The 20332-nt window shown below is 34.0% G+C and overlaps 1 protein-coding gene across 3 annotated transcripts in view; it reads right to left on the bottom strand.

Moving 5' to 3' along the window:
• The window catches only part of LOC138698086 (poly(A) RNA polymerase gld-2 homolog A-like), an 80921-nt gene extending 68149 nt beyond the window's left edge, over positions 1-12772 (bottom strand). The window contains exons 1-2 of one of the 3 annotated variants that reach the window (XM_069823791.1): positions 12594-12772; positions 10927-11950 (exon numbers count right to left, since the gene is read on the bottom strand). In XM_069823791.1, the coding sequence (XP_069679892.1) occupies positions 10927-11345 (419 nt within the window). In that variant the 5' untranslated portion in view covers positions 11346-11950; positions 12594-12772. The remainder of the gene's footprint in view (positions 1-10926; positions 11951-12593) is intronic. The other 2 variants (XM_069823789.1, XM_069823790.1) reach the window with 2 other exon arrangements.
• Between the last annotated feature and the right edge of the window lie 7560 nt (positions 12773-20332).

Below are 20332 nucleotides of genomic sequence, written 5' to 3'. Positions count from 1 at the left end.
GATTAGAAATAATTCAGATGTAGATGCTATTCAAACAGACTTGAATAACATTTACAACTGGGCGTTAAAGCATAGGATGAAAATAAATGGTTCTAAAAGTAAATCTATAACATTTTGTAAAACCCGAGAGGAAACTAGTCTAAATTACGAATTCAGTGGTGTTGTAATTCCGCAAGAACAATGTTGTAAATACCTAGGAGTGTATTTAAACTCCAAACTTTCTTGGGGAGAGCATGTTGATAATGTTACAGGCAAAGCATGGAGGGCACTTCACTTTATTATGAGAATCTTGAGAAAGGCTAGCCCCAAATCGAGGGAAATAGCATATCTAACATTAGTGCGATCGTTAATGGAATACGGAACTACGTGTTGGGATCCCTATAGAATATATCAGATAAATTCCTTAGAAAGAATCCAGTATAGGGCAGCTAAATTTGTTAAAGGTAAAAGAGAAGATGGGAACGATACGATAAAAGAACTTAAATGGGAAACTTTGGAAAACAGACGTAGGAAAACTAGAATAACATCATTGTATAGAGCACATCTAGGTCAGAAAGCATGGGTAGACATAACGGCTCGGTTAGAAAAGCCAACGTACTATGGTAGGAACGATCATGATTTTAAAATCAAATGTAGGAAACAGAAAACGGATGTAGGTAAATTCTCATTTTTAAATAGAACTATAAATGATTGGAATGACCTACCTGCAGCGGTCTTTGAGAACTGTCCTTCCTTAAGGAGATTCAAGAATAATTTAAAGAGTTGTGTATAAAGTGAAAATTAAAATTAAGGTGACATTCAACACTTAATTTTTTAAGGTGGCATGTATTTATCTAGCCTGACGAGTTTACTTCCTTGGTTTGAATTGTAAATTATTTAAAAATAGCGTGTAAGAGGGTCTTACACTAGAAATGTTTAGTTTAAATGTAGTTCTGTTTATAAGTATGCATAAGAATGCAATTATTTGACTTATTTGAACTATTGTATCAGTGAAGCGAGATGAGTCAGTGAAGTTATGGTTTTACAGTGCAGTGAACAGTTCCGATCAGTGATAATTTATAGCGTCAATGAAATGTGTTCTATAGTGTCAGTGAAATGTGTGCTAAAGTGTCAGTGAAATGCGTCATAGTGCCACTACAGGGAATGAGATGAGAGTAAAGTGAAAGACTATTGAAAATTATGTAGGACCTATACATAATTATGTAGGTTGTGTTGTAAAATTAGGTGTTTTATTTTATGTTTAATTATTATTGTGTTAAATTGTATTGTGTATTCTTATTGTATTGTGTATAAAATTGTATATGTGTTGTAAATTTTATTATGTAGGCTATTGTAAATTTTATTGTGTATTGCTTATCATTTTAACTGTGTATTGTTAATATTGTATATACCACTGCCACTGGGTGCTTTCCCACTTGCAGTGTAAATAAATACATACATATGACACTATTATTGTGGCAAGAATTGGTGATTTATTAAAGGAAGCAGAAAAGAAATTAATTAATGTGACCCAGACCATGTAAATAACTTAAAATAATATCACAGAAGACATGGAAATAACAAAAAGACCAACACAAAGACACTAAATATATAAAGCCCCCTAATTATAAGTCACTCTAATATTTTTGTTTACTGTCTGTTTCTTTTCCGAAAGAGGAGAGGTTTCATTTGTCAGTTTATGGGCGATATGATTAGTGAATCACACATTACAAGTGTATGACACCATGAACTTAACTCCAGTGAGATGTGCTAGAAATTGTCAGTCTCTGTAGTTATTCAATATTGTACGGTATAGTATGGTTCACTACAATTTAGAACAGTGTGTATTTATTTACGACTTATGTGAAGCATTATAGTTCTAAAAAGTGTAGAAGAAAGTATGAAAGTTCACTGAATGCAATAAGAGACATGTTTAGTAATAACAATTAACAGAGGATTGTGGTTTGCAAGAACGTCTGATTTAAATCATCCAATTTTTGTCTGTGGAGAACACTGAAGAAAGTGTATGAAAATAATCTATACACAACCGAAGAATTAAAAGACATTATTCGGGCAATAACAGTTAGGATTACACAAACTGAACTTCAAAAAGTGTCCTTAAACTTACTCAACATGTGCCAATTGTGTCTGGACTGTGAAGCAGAGTATTTTCAAATTCTCGTGTAAAGGTAGGAATGAATTTAATGAACGAATTTTCTGTTTTTCATACACTATCATCTAATGGTTTCCACTTATAGAACCTGCTTGTGTAATTTCTGCCAAGTGTTCCAATGGCATGTGACTAATATGGGTTACTTATAATGCATATGACCAAGAATTTGTAAATTATGGTAAATAAATTAAATATCTGGGGTCAATTTTAACAAAAATATTAAACAAAGATTAGTATTGGCTAATAAAATTAACTGTAATCTAATGAAACACCTGAAATCAAGATATTTAGAGGGACAAACAAAATGTAAGTTTCACAAAACTCTAAAAGATCAATAGTGTGGTAGTGAGAGGAGAACTCTTCACGAATCAATGTGGTAATTTACTCTGGATCTTTGAAAGACAACTCTTAAGAAAGATATATAGGCTGACAAAGGAGAATAGTACATTAAACATGAAAGATGGTGGTTGAGACACATCTTTAGAATATACAACCAGGATCCTGGCATAAATCTATGTATTATGTGCACATACCTGTGCATATTAATAAACATAAGTGAGTACATATGTATTTATATATACAGTGTGTTCGTAGCTCTGCCGGACCATTCTGCAGCAGCTTGGACTGGGTGAAGATAGGGGCACCTGCTGCCAGAGTAGCGCTGTAGCTACCGCTGACGCGCCAGTCAGTCGAATTGGATCTGTCGTGAGGGAAAGATGTCTGTGCGCGTGTTGTGAGTAAAATTGTGTTGTCTCGTGGTGATAAAGTGTCTATTAATAATGGTTGAGTACACTTTAGAAAAACGTATTTTTCTCTATGATGTGTACGTGAAATACTCTTCTGCAAGAAGGTGTCGAAGAGAATTTGAACATCAGTTTGCAGTGTTCGAATTTCTAGCAGGTCAACTATTCATGACCATGTCAATAAAGTCAGACATACAGGATCTTTTTTGAACAAGAAACTGTTCAACAATGCCGTGTACTGACAGAAGAGAAGCTTGATGAAGTAGGGGCCCGGTTAGAGCATTCACCCCACAAATCACTGCAACGTTTAGCACAAGACGTTAACATTTCCATGACGTCAGCTTTTGTGGCAACGAAACTTCTGAAACTTAAGCCTTACAGGGTAACTGTTGTTCATGCTTTACAACCACAAGATCCTGTAAGTAGGATTAATTATTGCAATTGGTTTGTGCAGTCCATTCATAATGGCGATGTGGACCCACTTTTAACGTTCTTCACTGATGAAGCTTGGTTTCATCTTCACGGTCACGTTTCTACTCAAAACAAGATACTGGGCTACCAAAAATCCCCATATTATTCATGAAGTTCCTCACCACACTGCAAAGGTTGGGGTTTGGTGTGCAATGAGCGCAAGTAGAATTATCGGTCCCATATTTTTCGACAACAGTTGATTCACACGTTCATGTAACTTCAATTTTAAATATTTTTTTCTGCAACTTACAAGAAATGAATAATTGAGTGGCTGGTTTCAGCTGGATTCAGCTACAGCGCACACCTCTGCGAATTCTATGCATGAATTGCGAAATGTGTTTGGCGACAGAATAATTAGTCGAGGATTGTGGCCACCTCGTTCCCCTGATCTATCTCCATGCGATCTTTATTTATGGGGAACGTTAAAGAATAAAGTGTACGCATCAAATCCGCACATGTTACAAGAATAAATTGAAGGACAACATCACGAGAGAAATACAGGCAATCAGTCAACATGAACTTATGTGAGTGAACCAGAATTGTTTTCAGAGATATAGGGAATGTGTTCGAGTTGAAAGTCATCACTTTCAACATCTGTTGTGATGCAGGTAAGCATAATGTTAGTAGAGTAGTTAGTGTTCCATACCCATGACTTACCGATCGTTTAAGTGTAACTCTGGCGGCAGGTGCGCCAATCTTCACCCAATCCAAGGCCGTAGCAGAACGGTCCAAGCAGAGCTACAAACACACTGTATGTGTGTATATTGCCGTCACAAACTGACAAAGTATTCTGTGTAAAATTAGGGTCATATATTTATACCTATCACCTTAACGAATTACCTTGTGCAAAAATGATCTTTCTAAATTGAAGAGCATAATAGATATAATCAAGGTAATAAGTATACACTTTCCATAAAGACAGTGATAGAGAAAATAAAACCATAATTATTCCATTCTCATTATCTGAAAAATGTAACAAACCTCCTACATTTATATTAAGTATTAAATTACATAACTCTAATTGTTGCCCTATACAGTGTAAATGTCCGATTATTAAGGAGTCCTCTGAAGTTAAGTATTTAGGTATAATTTTCGACAATAATTTAAAATGGAATCAACACATTAATTACCTTTGTAATAAATTACGTAAAATAATATGTTATTTTGTTTTATTGAGGAATTACTTGTCAATAAGTTTATTATGCACAATATACTTAACTTTATTCTAATCGGTAATTATGTATGAAATTATAGGATGGAGTAGCTTATTTAAATCCAATTTTAATCCACTTTATTTATTACAGAAGAAAATAATTAAAATATGTCTTCATAAACCCACTGATTCTCCATCTTAAAAATGGTTTTTAGACTTTAATGTTCTTAAAATAAGACAAATTTATTATATTGTATTAATAAAATTCATACATAAAAGTCCGAAATAATTTTGAATTGTATTCTCATAGTTATGAAACAAAAGGTATGAATTCTTTAAGATTGTTTGAACCAAATGCAACACTGCTACAGTATTTAATCATAGTAGTAATTTAGGCCCAAGAATATACAACAAATTTATATTTAAAGATACTAATCTTGTCAATTCTAATAGTTCTAGTTTTAAATTTAAAAAGTTATGTATGGATTTTATAAAAAATGAAAAATTGTAAATTATTGTTGTTGTTGTTATTTTCTAATGCCAGGCATTTGACAATAAAGTCATTTGATCTCTTGCACGCCAATATTTTTCAAAGATATTGTCATGGTCAGCCACTGTAGCACAGATTTTGAGGTGTTCCGAATCCATTTCTTGATTTGAATTGTACAATGGGCAGTTAGGGGAATGATAAATTTCAATTCTATGCAGGTGCTTGGCCACAGAGTCATGGCCTGTTGCCAATCTAAATGCAGCTACAGACGATTTGCGTGGTAAATCGGGAATTAACTATGGAGAGTTCCATTTTTTCTCTTGAGATTGTGTTATCAAATTTTGTTTGTTGAAGAATAAGTATGCAGATTTAATCAATCTTTTCAGAGAGTAATATATAGATTTAGTAACAAGTCTGTAAGTAGCAGTGCTGCCCTCCTTTGCTAAAGCATCCACATTCTCATTTCCCAGGATTCCACAATGGGATAGTATCCATTGGAATACAATTCTTTTATTGAGTGTTATTAATTGAGAGAGCATTTTAGTTGTTTCTGCTGTTTGAGATGAAGGTGTGTGTCTAGAGATTATTGATAGAATAGCTGCTTTGGAGTCTGACAATATAACTGCATTATTAAATATACTGATGTGGCAAAGAAGATTCCTGAGACTTTCACTTATTGCAATGATTTCTCCATCAAAACTTTTTGTTCCATACCCAAGAGATCTATAAAGTGAGAAGAGACAGCACACAACATCTGCACCCGCACCTTGTTCCCTGGAGATCAAGGATCCGTCGGTGTATAAATGAAGCCAGTTTTGTGGAGGGCACCTAATATTAATTGTCTCTAAAGACAATTGTTTCATTATTTCAGTGTTTACTTCTGATTTCAGTATTTCTTCTGTTAAATTTAGATTATACTCTATATTTAATAGAGTTAAAGGGTTTGGTTTAATTTGTAATTTATAGACTTTTATTATTTTCATTATGTTACAAAAAAAACATTTGTAAGTTTTCTTTTAAATTCAGGACGTTGATTTTCTCTTTTCATTCTTGAACCACGGATGGATATGAAAAACTGTAAATTTAAATTTATATATTCTTATTGAGTAGTAGACATAAGACAAATTGTATTATATACTTCTTAATTTGAATTCAGGAATTGGCTCCTAAGCACAAGTTCTACTCTTTCAGGGGCGAGCTAAAGTTATTCTGTTTATATTATATTTTATGTTACAATTATTAGCAAAATAAATAAATAATAAATACACAAACTCTCAAAAAGAGAGATAGAGGTAAATTATGGACCTACGACTTTTCAATATTCTATCAAATTTAATCAATCAATCTTCTTAATGTATCCAGCTGTTTGCTGACAACATAAAGTCCACTGTAGTCTATTCAGTTGTTTTTCACGAGAAATGAGGGGTATTTTGATTGGTGTTCATTATGGATGCCTGTTGCTAGTAGCCAGAGGTGGGGTATAGTCAATATATACTGCAGGGCTGTGTCTTCTGCAACTGGTACTGATGATTTTAATTTACTTCTTTTGTGGTTTATGGATGGACAGTATAGAAGAATATGTTCCAGATCTTCATCATGATTATTACACCACAGACAAGTAGGATTATCAGAAATGTGAAATTGGTGTATCTATCAAATTTAAGAATATCATATCTATAGAGGAATGGTACATTTATAGAGAATCAGTACAAAATACAGAAGCATAGCAGAAACTTCAAAGGAAGCCTATGACTCAAAGAGGGCTGTTGTGCCATTGGTGATTATTATGACGATACATTTATAGACCTGACGATATATAATTGGAAGTGTGTGAAAATATGTTGCTCTCCGCTATCATCTTCTCAAGAAACATATCATTAAAAAGACCTTCAGTTACGTATTTAACAATACTGCCTCATTACACATTTTAAGCATTAATTATTAAATAGTTATTTCAGAAATATGTATCAAAAGAATTGTGTTTCAAGAGAGAGGGACAGTTCATTACGAACTAATATCACTGAAAAATATCTCTGGTTCCTGGACAAGAGTAAAAGTGCTTCAAAAGACCAAGGACACCAAACTGTCTCTTAAATGGTTAAGGGTCATGACCACTGATTTTGAAACTATTGAACTCTCATGGAAATTTAATTTATTTAGATAGTAAACCCTTTGAAGTTGGCTGTGTTAGCATTAATTCTCAAAATAATTTTGAATTTGAGTGTTACAGAAGAAAAACAGTAAAACATTTTTTTTAATTGAAATGTACATTATTGAAATGTTCGTTTGCTGTGAGTACAATTCTTTAACACACCAATATATTTCTGCAGTAAGCGAAAATCACATTCTTCATTACACATTAGCGAGAGAGAACCCCTCAAATTTAAATTTTCTTTTGTAACATTTTACAAGACTTAGGAAGTATAATTAATGAAACAGGATTATTTGAGAAAGAAATTGAACATAGACTCATTAAGGCAAATAAGTGTTATTACTCCTTTCATAAATTGCTTAGTTCCAAACTGTTGTCTAGATTATCAAAATTAAGATGCTATGAAACAATAATCCTACCAACTCTCCTATATTCCTGTGAAACTTGGATTAAAAAAAAAAAAAAAAACCTTTTTACTTTTGAGAACAAAATCTTGAGGAAGATTTTGGTCCCATTCAAGAAAATAACACATGGAGAATTTTGAAGAACAAGGAACTAAGGGATATTTATAAAGATCCGGACATAATAGCCTTAATAAAAAATCGAAGACTGCGTTGGCTTGGACACGTTCTACGGCGTGATGAAGACTCTCTTCTACGTAAAGCTTTCGACTATTCTCCAAGATGTAAGAGACCTCTTAGTAGACCTCGTCTCCGTTGCCAGGACCAAGTATATGATAATCTTTGTAGTACAGTGGGAGGACGACAAGAAGATGCAGAGAACAGAGATGAATGGCGATATATCGTGAATGAGGCTAAAAACCACTTAGGTTTTGAAATGCCCTAAATTGATTGATTGACTGACATTTTACAAGACATTTTTCAGGTTGCTTTAAAAATATGCATACTACTGGTTTGAGTAAATTAAATCTCCTTTTTGAGATTAAGAGCTATCAGATGATAAAACTGATATATTATAGTTCACGTGTTTACAAAATTAATGTTATGGAAGGAAGTTTTTTGTTACAGGATGAAAATTTTTGTTGCAGAATAACTTCAGTTGCAAGAACTTGGCAATGTATAGTAAAATATAACCCTTTATGTTTATTTGTTCTCCCCTTCTTTTTGCGTCCAGCCTGCACTGTCTTCCATATTATTTATATGAGTAAACCTAATACAGAGTTTTCTAACATCATCATAATAATCATCATCATCATCATCCTTCATGCATTAGACCCCAGTGAATCTGTTATACTCTCATGCCAGCATCTTTAGATCGTCCTAAATTTCGTCCTCTTGGGACATCCATCCTTTTGACTTGCTCTTTCCATTGGAGTCTATATTACAGTAGATAATTGACGATATGATCAATTTTAAGTTCTTTGAGGATGTCTTCATTCCGACAGTGGTCAAGTAACTAAAATATGGCAAAATCAACTGCACGAAGGATTAGAGAGTACAGAGCAAGAACAAAGTTCAATTTTATTATTCATTTGTGGAAGAAGACAAAAGAGTGGGGGATAGAGAAAGAAAATATAAAAAAAAATCTACCAGCAAATGAAACTGGCATTTTACAGGATTTTGCAAAAAATTACGGTATTTGTCATCAGTCAGAAATCATTCAGGCTCGTATTTGTCATCAGTCAGAAATCATTCAGGCTCATTGGCATTCTACAAGTGTAACATTGTTTATGTGTGTTGTATAACAGGGACAATGACAATAATTTAAACCACTTGAACTAGGTATTGTATCACACTAGACTCCATGCAGCATAATAAAGAATCAGTTCATATGTTCAACGAAGCCCTGTAAAGGAATTTTTATAGAGATAAACTACATTTCAACTTATCCCACATAAGTTACATTATTTCACAGATGGAGTTTCAAGTCAATTCAAGAACAAATTCATTTTCGGGGATTTGCTTTTTCATGTACAGACTCAGAAACAAAATTTAGGTCACCTGAATTTTCCAAGTTCCAGTTATATGCTCAACCGAGCAAGCATAGTATGCTATAACTGAAACTTGGAAAATTCAGGTGGCTCAAATTTTGTTTCTGGGCCTGTACAAAATTTTGGCTGCACAACAGACAGAAGCTATTTTTGCACTTCACATGGGAAAGGCCAACATGATGGCAATGGTGGTGAAGTAAAGAGGGTAGTATTAACAGCAGGGCTACAGAAGAGAATAACTGTGAACACTGCTAAAGAGTTCACTAATGCAGCAATGAAACTGATATATTGGCTCCATCAGTAAACATTCTTTAAGTACCACAGAGCATTAGTCACGAGATAAATATAGCCAAACTAAAATCAAGTTGGGAGAAATGTAACAAAGTCTATGGTATCTGAAATAATCATTTTGCTGTGCCTAAAAACAATAACACGCTACTGCTTCAGAGAATTCCTGTTTTTCTCTGAACAAGAGTGATGGCAAAGTGGTACAATTTGTTGAAGCGCTTGATCAATGTGAATCTAATTATATTCATATGAATACTGCACAAATGATTCCAGAAGATATTTATGTTCTGGCAAAATTTTCTTTTCACAGACTCTTTCTTCAGGTAGATCCTGTTTATGGAATGTTCAGGAAGAACTGGAAGATTATGAATATAAAGTTAAGGAACTAAAGTGTATTGACACAAATCACACAGTAGGCCTATCAAAATGTAATGAATAATATTTCTGTGATTTCAAAAACGGACATAACTAGTATCATTCCAAACCCATGAGTGTTAAAACAAAACATATGCATTATTATTTTAATGTTCCAGTTGATATTAAGAAAGCTTAACATAAACTTTCATATGTATTCAAGCAATCCAGTAATGTAAAGGTTTTGATTATTCAAATCCCCAAATACAGACACTTCAGTGAAAGGTTGGATATTTTTTCCTTCCATAACATGACTCTAAATTACAATTTTAGTTCTCCATCGTTAAAACATGCACCCAAACAAAAATATGACTGTAATGTGTGTTTGAAATTTAAATAAATATGCATGTATTCATTCATAATAAAATGTTCAAATATATGTAGACCTATATATTTTTTTAAGCTACAGACAGAGCAGATATCTGACTTCATTACTTTGCCTATTTAATCCAGGTCTCTTTCAATTCCTTCCGTAACACAGAAAATGTTTTCTCCCTACTCAGGCTTGTGATGTCGTAAGTGAATTTATTTGGACCATAGTATAGAAGAGTGTTACTAAAGGATATTGTGGTGTGTAAGTGATTCCTTCCGTAAAAGATTAAACATCATGGCTTGACCCTTAACTTCACACCATCTTATGGTGTGTTATTTGTACACCCTTTTTAAGAAATTTAATTATTTTGTGAATAAAGATTTCAATATTAAATATGAGAGTTCTAGTCTGAAGAAGACTGAAAGAATACTCTAATCTTTCGGGATACATAAGCTAGATAACATCAAGAAAAACACATTAATATGGCATTTCAAGTAAACTGTTTTCCTTTTTTGTTATTTTTGTGTGCAAGGTTTATAAACTATCACTATTTTGTAACTAAAAAGTCTGGCATTATGTATATTATTTCACAAACCTGGCTTTATGAAAAAGTAAATTTGCTAAAAAGTACTAAAACAAAAAAGTTAATCATACTCTTTACAGAAAGAAAAGTACTTCGTAAAATTCACAGTCTTTCATACAAATAGTAAATTAACAGTTTAAATTTTATTATTGCATCTTTCTCATTGTTTAATAGTTCACAACACCAATAAAACAACGAAAATTCATTAGCACATACCTTCCATTATTTTTATTCCAGTAATTTCTTTTTATTGTTGAATTATGAACTAAAGGTCTGAATCCCAGTGGAATAGGTGGTGGCATTAAGGGCGAGGCAGAGCCATGAAGAGCACCACGATCCCTCCAAGCTCCACCACCTCGTCCCCCCGGAGGATGATGACTGTAACCTCGGTTGCGAATTGGAGGCATTTCCAGGCCCATTAACTGTAACAGCTCCAGGGGATATGGATGCTCAAAAGGAGTGTGATTATAGCAGTTATTTGTAAGAATGCGATTCTGTCGATTATTGTTGTTGTTATTAGTGTCTGAATAGGTATTGTGATGGTGGTGATGGTGGTGGTGTTGCTGCTGCTGCTGCTGCTGTTGTTGTCCCACCAGATGCACTACCATGTGAGGTGAGAACATTGCATGATACATCGCCTTCTAGTCAACTCTGTTATCAATTGAACACAATGTGGGCTAAGCGTAGGAAATGTGAAGAGAACACATATACAGAACTGAAGTTACAATCGAGTCTTTGGCATAAATGTTCTCAAGAAAGAGAATATTTTGTTGTCTCTGTTTTCACCACAGTGGCCAAGAATTGTCTTGCAATAGTATATACAACAATGGACTATTTGGATGTTCGTTTATATATCAATGGATATACTTTTCACACAAAGCAACCGAATTAGATATTATAAGCAAAGAACTAATACTTGGCACTATGAATAATAGTTTTTTTCAGTAATTTTATGTCTAGGTTGGAAGCAACTGCACAATGATTTAAGTCTGCAAATAATTTTAATAAACATGGGGAATTTCAATTAGAAAATCTTAGGTATAGCCTATCTGAGTATTCCATAAGTTTGAATATTATAATAAAACATGCTTATGTCTCAACTCCAGTTGCGGTCACTACAATCTGTCATCTGTTGTTTCACTACCCGTATATATCACAGCCTTTAACAAATGAGGATTGAAGATTATGGCCCACTGTTTCTTGATATGGCAAAGTTAATTTGAAGCATTCCACATATTTCCTGAAATAAAGAATACAATAATAAGACAAATTTAGCTTAATAGATAAATTATGTCTAGACTATAATTGTTAAACATGACATATTCGGCCTATAGGCTTAATGTACATAAATTATTCGGTGCATGAGAAATATATACGAAATTAATAGAACTCAAATTTAAAACAAACAACACGTTCATATAATTGTTCAGAGGATATATGAAATTTTAAAATAATTTTATCAAAGCAATATTAGTAATTTAAACAGTGTTTTAAGAAAAAGATATCAGGTTAAATGTGACAATGACCATGGTACCATTATACTGATTTACGGTACTAATGGTAATCAAACTACAAAAATCTGAACTTAAATCCGGCCACTCTCTCGATTAATCGACGTACTTTAACCAAAATACAGATCACACATTCATATAGATAAAAGTTAAACTCTTTATACAATTGCATTCACTTTTGTGTTATCTCTGTAAATTGCAAATATAACTCCACCGGCTTAATAGAAAAATGTCTAAAATAATCGTGTAGCAATTCAGTTATTCGTTACAATCACTATGTGCCGGTATAAAGAATGCACGTTCGAACACAGAACACATGCACTTGACAGATATTTAAAAAAAATCATGACATTCACATCACTGACAACTTACCTCTTACACCAACCTGAATTGGACTGTCGCCATGTTGGGCTGTCCTAGCGACCTCGAGACAAATGAAGTGATCAGAGCGTGATCAAAATGTGTATTGGTTTCTTCAGAAAATTTTGATACTCAGATGGTTCATTCTCATGACCTTCGGTGAAAACCACCTTACCAGCTCCAGTCTCCGTGAGCGCAGAAAGAGAAAGTAGAAGAGTTATCTTTGGAATAAATCAAGATTCAAGAGTTATGTTTTGCTTTGATCCATATTCCATAATTGCAAACATTTTTACTTCATCCCAAAGTCAATTCAACCATGGAGAAATTATAATAATTAGAAAAAGAATTCAGATTTGAATGGATTACACGCTCTTAGACCCCCTGAACACGTTTTGATTGAAGTCATTGCTTGTCTGCGTACCGGCAATGAGCATTGTAAAAACTGAAAAAGATCGTTAGAAATTTTCTAACGCAATATTGTTTTAGAAAGTATAAAGCAAGATAATTTATTTTAGATGACATTGACAAATTTTAAATATTGTTTACTAATGGACATTACGTCATAGACAATAAATTTAACTGATAATGCTCTGCAATTCTTAAAAATAAAATATTTAAACATTTTCAGAATTACTGATACGATACAACAATTGTACCATATTATATGAGATAAATATACTATTTAATTATGTTAATTAAATTAATGCTATTGCTTAAACGGGTACGTGCAGTACATGCTTTAGTTTAACGAATAAAAGAACTGGATATACAGAATACGTCACTGCCGGATTAAACTAGTGCGGAGCATGTAGAGGCGAAGCTTACCTTACTTCCCATTGAAAACGGGACAGTTCCTGTAATTTTAGTCGGAACGCGCAAAAGTTCTGTATTTTAATTAAACTTTATTTTATAATATAAAGATCAATAATTTCTTTAACCGATATTTACTAAATAAATCAATGTGGAAATCATTATTTTAATTTACGCCTATATAAATGTTTTATTTTGAAACACTAAACATAATGAACTATGTATGAACGGTACTATTACACACTACTTCATCTCACCAAAAAACTGTGTAACTTTTGAGTTGTTACAAATCTTAAAGCTTCAATGTTAATGTAAGTAAGATCTATGCAGTGGTTTATTTCTAAACAGAAAAGTGTCCTGACTCTGGGATTTCGGAAGTAGGCCTACCGGCAGTCATCATCATCATCATCATGATTTCCGCTGGATTCCTTATGGATTGGCAGACGAAATACATGGGCTCGAATCTAGATAAAGAGGTTGTTACGTCTGCAGAGTAGTTATCACTATGAAATTATTTAGGCCTAAATATTTATTAAATATTACTTTTTATATGAATGCAAAATTTGACGATCATTAGAAAATCAGAAAAGTGCCCTGGCGCCAACAGACCTAAATAAATAGTATCTTGGTGTCGCCAGGCTTGAAATACATTCCTGGATCTATAAAATGCAATAAATGAAAATTAAAAAACATAAGTCAAAGTATTGTCAAGTAAAATAAATAAATTGACATGAATAAACATTGTTTAAAGGCAATAGTGTTGTTTCTTTTGTTACTTACTGTAACTCCCTTGTTTTCAATCTTAATATATTTTTCAGTAGGTAACTCAGGGCTGAGCACCAAGAGCAAATTCTACTCTCTCACGGTGATCCATATGACTTCTTTTCAACCCCTTTCTTCCCTGACAAACACGGCACAGTGTTGATGCCATGATGGATGAATATTAAGCGTTCCCATTTAGAGTTTGGAATAGCTCCCAGTGCCCAGCCCTGAGGTAACTTGTAACTTCAATTTCCTCAAAAAAGGAAAAGTGTCCCGTACTTTCATGTTACAAATTGATACATTTATGACAGGCTTAGTGTAGCATAATATTTTAAAGGGGCCACAACTTTATGAAATGAATATTAAAATATACGACAAGTAATTCAGTTGAAAAGTAAAGTATCTAATTCAACACTAATTTCATTTGCTATAGCCTACAGTAAATTAAACGTCCTGTATGTAATGAATAAAGCAGTGAAATAAGCTTTTTTTTTTCTGGTTTAGTTTCAAAATTTTATTCAAATGTGCATTGTTGTAAGAGGTACCATGTATGAAAAATTAAATAGTAAATATAAAAACATGCCCCTTCCCCTACAGTCTAAAGCCACTACAACTGTTTCTACGTATAAAGTATTTACAAATAAGTATACGTATCAATCCCAAAAGTAACAAAACCACAATTTAAAAGTTAATTTTCCTAGATTTAGGATAGTAAAAAAATTTGTTGATGATAGTGGAAATGTCTATTTAATGCAGAGTTCATGCTCAATGTTCATTAGGGAGTGAGATTGTTCAATCTGTTTTGACTCATGGTGCTCTTTCGTTCTTTTCTTGAGTTTTCAGTTTTGAAAATGAGCTTTCTTCACTGCAGTTATTAACCACAAGTAACAAATAGTTGAGCAAATCATTTTTTACGTTTGGAAAACGAAACTCCAAAGAATTGTCAGTTTTCAAATAGTACCTACAACTAACAACTGTATCTCTACAAGGTCTTGTATGGCATCAATATGAGAAGCAAGATCAGTTTTCAATAGTTCAGTAAATTGCACAAATTCTTCATCAAGATTTTCTTCCAGATCTTCCGGATATGATTTCATAAAATTTTATTACAGTACCTCTTTACAATCTCTATAATTGATGAAGAAATAGAAATAGGCTACCCACTTATTCACCTTTTGTTAAGTTTCCTGAAGTTTTGAGAGCACAGAAACAGATTACTAACAGACTTCAAAACAGCTTGAACGTTAGCACTGTAGCTCAGTAACAAATGTTAGATGACGCTTTTTGAACATAAACATATGAACTTCAGGAAATAAAAAGGTAGGATAGAAAAGTACCGTAGACTTGTAATTTTTCAAATGGCGTGCCAAGGTCATATCAGCAATGTTTATGTTACAAAAACAAATTACTAGTATGAAGAAATACTAGTGAACAATCACAAATTGACATGATTGTTGTGACTATGAATCACACAATCACCAACTAGAAATAGTGCTCTGAAATTATCTGTTTGAAGCTGGTTAAAACTCATTTCATTTGGGATATAGGGATTAAACCTCATGGTCTAATAATTAGAACTTGTATGTTTCTTACCTTATAGTCTGGAAACAAATGTTGATACCACACCTGCACATGATACAGTACAGAACCCACAATATGATAGTATGATCAGCATGCCATTTTCACCACACAGTTTACAAGCATTTTATTTTTTTAACTTTCAGTTTGTTTATTTTGTTTTATTTTTTTATTGAAAGCCCTTGAAAATGCGGGGCTTGTAGCATAGCTACCTTCACCACTGATGTTAATCTAGCACTGGCATATGTACGCAGTATAAATACCGATTTATGTATACAGTGATTAAAATTCGTAGATGATATAGGATACTTGTTTTATTTTGATAATTGTCGCATTTTATTACCAAAACCACTGATGATACTGAGTGAATTTGAATTTTACAGAGACAGTTTCAGTCATGGTCTTAGTGGGATAGTGTTTCTCATCACACAGCATACATATTATAGGTACCTACTGAAAAGTGAAACTGAAACTTGTTTCAGAACACATTCATTTCAATTTAATTTTTTTAAATTAATGGTATTATTATACGAGGGTGCTTAAAAAAATAAGGTAACAAGAGCTCTCATGGACAAACTTTATTTCACAGGCAGCTGTATTGATACACAGTAGTAGGGCACTGGTATGCAATACTTTTCAACATAGTCACCATCAAGAGGGCTATATATAGCCCTCTTGATCACTATGCTTGTCCAATGGTAGACCAAGGAATTGATGTCGGCATTAAGGAAATCTGTGTCGAGTCCCTGAAGTCACGTCATGATAGCTTGCTGAATGGTTGTATCAATGTTGCATCGCTTACCACCCAGCTGCTTCTTTAATGGCCTGAAGAGGTTGAAATCATTGCGTGACAGGTCGAGGTTGTAGAGAGATGATTTTGTACCTCCCACTGGAAGTGCCGTAACAATTCACGCATGCTGTTGGCTATGTGTGGTCTGGTGTTGTGCAGCAACATGATGCCTGTTGAGAGAAGTCCAGGTCGTTTTCTGTGAACTGCCTCCTATAAACACCCCAGAGTGACAATAACTGGCAGCATTCACTGTCCCTTTCCTAGTGATGAAATCAACCAGAAACACGCCCTTGTGGTTCCAAAAGACTGTCGCCATAACTTTCTTCGTGGATAGAAGCCATTCAGAACCTCTTGTGAGGTGGGGATGATGCAGGTTTCCATGACATGGATGCTTGCTTCATCTCTAGTGTTACATGATGCATCCACGTTTCATCTGCTGTAATGATATGATGCAGGAATGGCACTCCTTCCTCATAAAACAGCATCAAGTGCATGAGAGACAATCCCATCTGAGTGGCTTTGTAATCTTCTGTGAGGTGCCTTGGCACACACCGTAATAGTAATATGCGTTACAAGAGCGGTATGTTGAAGTTTTCATGTTCGAGGAAAAGTTTGAAAAAGCGAAACGTAGTTGAGCTTTTTTAATTTCCGAGAATTGAAAGAAAACATACCGCTCGTGTATCGTACAATATTTTGTGAAAGATCGTTTATTACATACCTGAAAGAGGAATTTCTAATTAGTTGCAATGAAATGTCCATCTTGGTTTCTGTTCAATGACGGCAAATTTGCAAAACAAAAATACCTATCTTCAACATTGTTGCTTTAAAATGTTTTCTGTGTTTACTATACTCCAGCAGGCCGTGATATACGTCTGTCTTTTTTTTTTCCCCTAGTCTATGATGAGTCTGGAATCTTGTTGATTTTTTCACGGCTTCCTTAATGTTACTTACATCACGAATGCAGTAACTTTAGTGGAGTTGTAGAGTTTACTTAATTTTTGCAAATATTTAAAAACAATAATTAACAGTGCAATTTAGGTGAAATTGCAGTGGTAAGTTTCCAATTTATAATTATTACTATATTGAACGTCTCTAAAAATAATATGTTAAAAGCCTAAAGCAGTAAAATCAATATGTCACTTAAGCGGTAAGAAGAGGGAAATTGTTATGTGTGTTAGGTTGGGAATACTGAATGTGGAATTTTAGACTTTCTGCGGATTGGTTTTGTGCGGAAACCAAGCAAATACGCACGATCTCGCACAAACACGTCTTTCATTATCCCAGCTATTCATGAACGATAGTGTGCACACTGTCCGCTGAGATGTTGAGTTCCTTAGCAATGTCGCCAAGTTGAATGTGACCATCTTCCTGAATCAGACCTTCAATATAGCACACATTGTCATCTGTGGTGGACGTGCTTGGTTGGCCGCATCATTTGTCTGCCATTATCGAACTCAGTGCATCAAACCCACACCTATTTCCGTGACATGACATCCGCACTGTAAACCTCAGTCAGGTTGGAGATGAATTTTTTGCTGGCGATGTGCCCTTCAGAAGCAAAAACCAGACCACAGTATGTACTTCTTTGGACCATGTTTCAATGTGCGCACTCATCTTACAACTGATATTGCGAGGGTCTGAAGCAAAATTTGCGACATTTAATGGCCGTGTGATATGATAAAGCTGTGGTCCTGGCAGAAAATTTGAACAAGAGGAAGAATACGTCACCTGTGAGAGCTCTTGTTACCTTATTTTTTAATCACTCTCGTATTTAACTCATAATTTACATTTAATAATCACTTCACAGCTTCTCCTATTACTATGTGTAAATTGACAATGTGCAATGCTTTGATCTATTAATCTTAATTACATTTTAGCTTTATTTTGTTTTTGCCTTTGTTTCGTGTCTAGGCAGTGCACAAATGAAAAATTAACCAATATTCGACATAAACATTCTCAATAATAATTGTAATGGGTGGCAAAGAAGGGAGGGAGACTCACTTTGATGAAGTTTGCATACACCAAAGCTCACAATTTATACTTTACAAATTACAAATAAGCAATAATACCTAATAATGATGATGATGATGATGATGATGATGATGTGTTCCAGCATCTCTCTGCATTTGGAAGACCCTTCAGGTGTTGTAGTGTTATATTCTGCTCTATCATCTGTCAGATGGTATTTTATGATGATGATGATGATGATGATGAGGTAATGGTAGTTCATTTCTGTTAATGTATGTACAGTAAAACCCCGATAAGACGTTGTTCAAGGGACCGGGTGTAAACTGCGTATTAACCGGGACTGCGTATTAGGTAGGTATACAATTTTGACTTATATACAGTATCTATTAGCATTTTTCTTTATTGAAATACATGATTCATGAAAGGTATTATAGTACTACTCCATTATGTAATTACTGTACTGTACTTCAAAGACATTTACATGTATTGTACTTAATTCTTTCGAAAAAAAAAAAAAAAGTAATTTATAGGTGTTTGCCGTGTGCGTGTTCTCCTAGTCCTCATGTGTACCACACTTCAGTTTTCTGCTATTACATCCTCTCGATGTCGCAGCTGTAGTGATTGAGTCACGATTTTTTATCATCGTTCTTAATATCGATGATGGGATTCCTAATGAATCAGAGAGTTGTTTCTGATTAAAGTACTGTTCTCATTGTACTTTCGTAAGATTTGCAATTTTTCCGACACAGAAAGCACTTTTCGTTTAATACTCATTGTAATCACATTCACAGACGCTCCAATACACTAAAGGACAACAAACTGGCCAGGAAAAATTTCCAGAATTTTATTACGGCCGAGTGAGGAATGCTGTTTGAGAGAGAGGGTTAGTAAGAGGGTGAGGTATTGTAACTGTACCGTATGTAGAATTTAAGTGCACAGGTGAAGAGTCGAATAAGAAAGCATAACAAGAGGGTGGAATATACTAAGGTATGAAGTATGAATGTTTAAATGCGCAGGTAAAGGGTCGAATACCAATACTTTTCAGGTTAATGGCATCAGTGAGTTCAATGATCAAGATGTTTCATTGCTGAAAATTACATCGAAAATATTCCACAAAAACAGCGTATTATGCGGGATTTGAGCGCAACAAATGGGGTATTTTATAAAGGCGTTATATATGAAACGAGCAGGGACCGGACAAAAAAGCGTATTACACGGGCTAGCATAATAAGCGGGCACGTCTTATCGAGGTCTTACTGTACTACTGTTGTAATGCTTAAGTTAAATTTGTGGAGACTTGTGACCATTTTCAAATCATTTGTGTATCTGTGTGCCTACATATTTATAATTAAGTACATAGGGTGTAAAAAAACTCATAATTTTGGTTTCACCATAAAATGTTATATATACACAAAAGTTGTTGGAATTAAATCGAGTAATATATCCAGTTTTAAATTTATTTTAAATATTACTGAAATTTCTTTCAACTGTCTTAAAACCTTAAAATAGGTGTAGGCCCATCCATACAGGATGTTGCAACTTCTAGGGATGGTAGAGGAGCCCAAAACAAAGATTTTTTGTTATATAACCATAGGTCGGAAAGCAATAGTTATGTCAGTCATCATCTTCGAATGCAGATATTGCTGACAGACAATGAGAGTGTGGTAACCATTTAAAATGGTTTTGGTGACGTTTTGTTTACAGGTATTGTTCAAATGTTCGGCCTCCTGCTTCAATACATGATGTACAACGACATGATAATGCGTCTCTCATATGTTGAAATATTACAAGTTGATGTTGTGATCAGCAGCCACAAAACTCGAAGCAACGAGGTCATCCTCTG

Source organism: Periplaneta americana, chromosome 4, assembly GCF_040183065.1.
Source record: "Periplaneta americana isolate PAMFEO1 chromosome 4, P.americana_PAMFEO1_priV1, whole genome shotgun sequence".
NCBI classification, from domain to species: Eukaryota; Metazoa; Arthropoda; class Insecta; order Blattodea; family Blattidae; genus Periplaneta; species Periplaneta americana.
The sequence above is the reverse complement of the archived record's forward strand: the minus strand, read 5'-3'. Positions and strand labels throughout refer to the sequence as shown.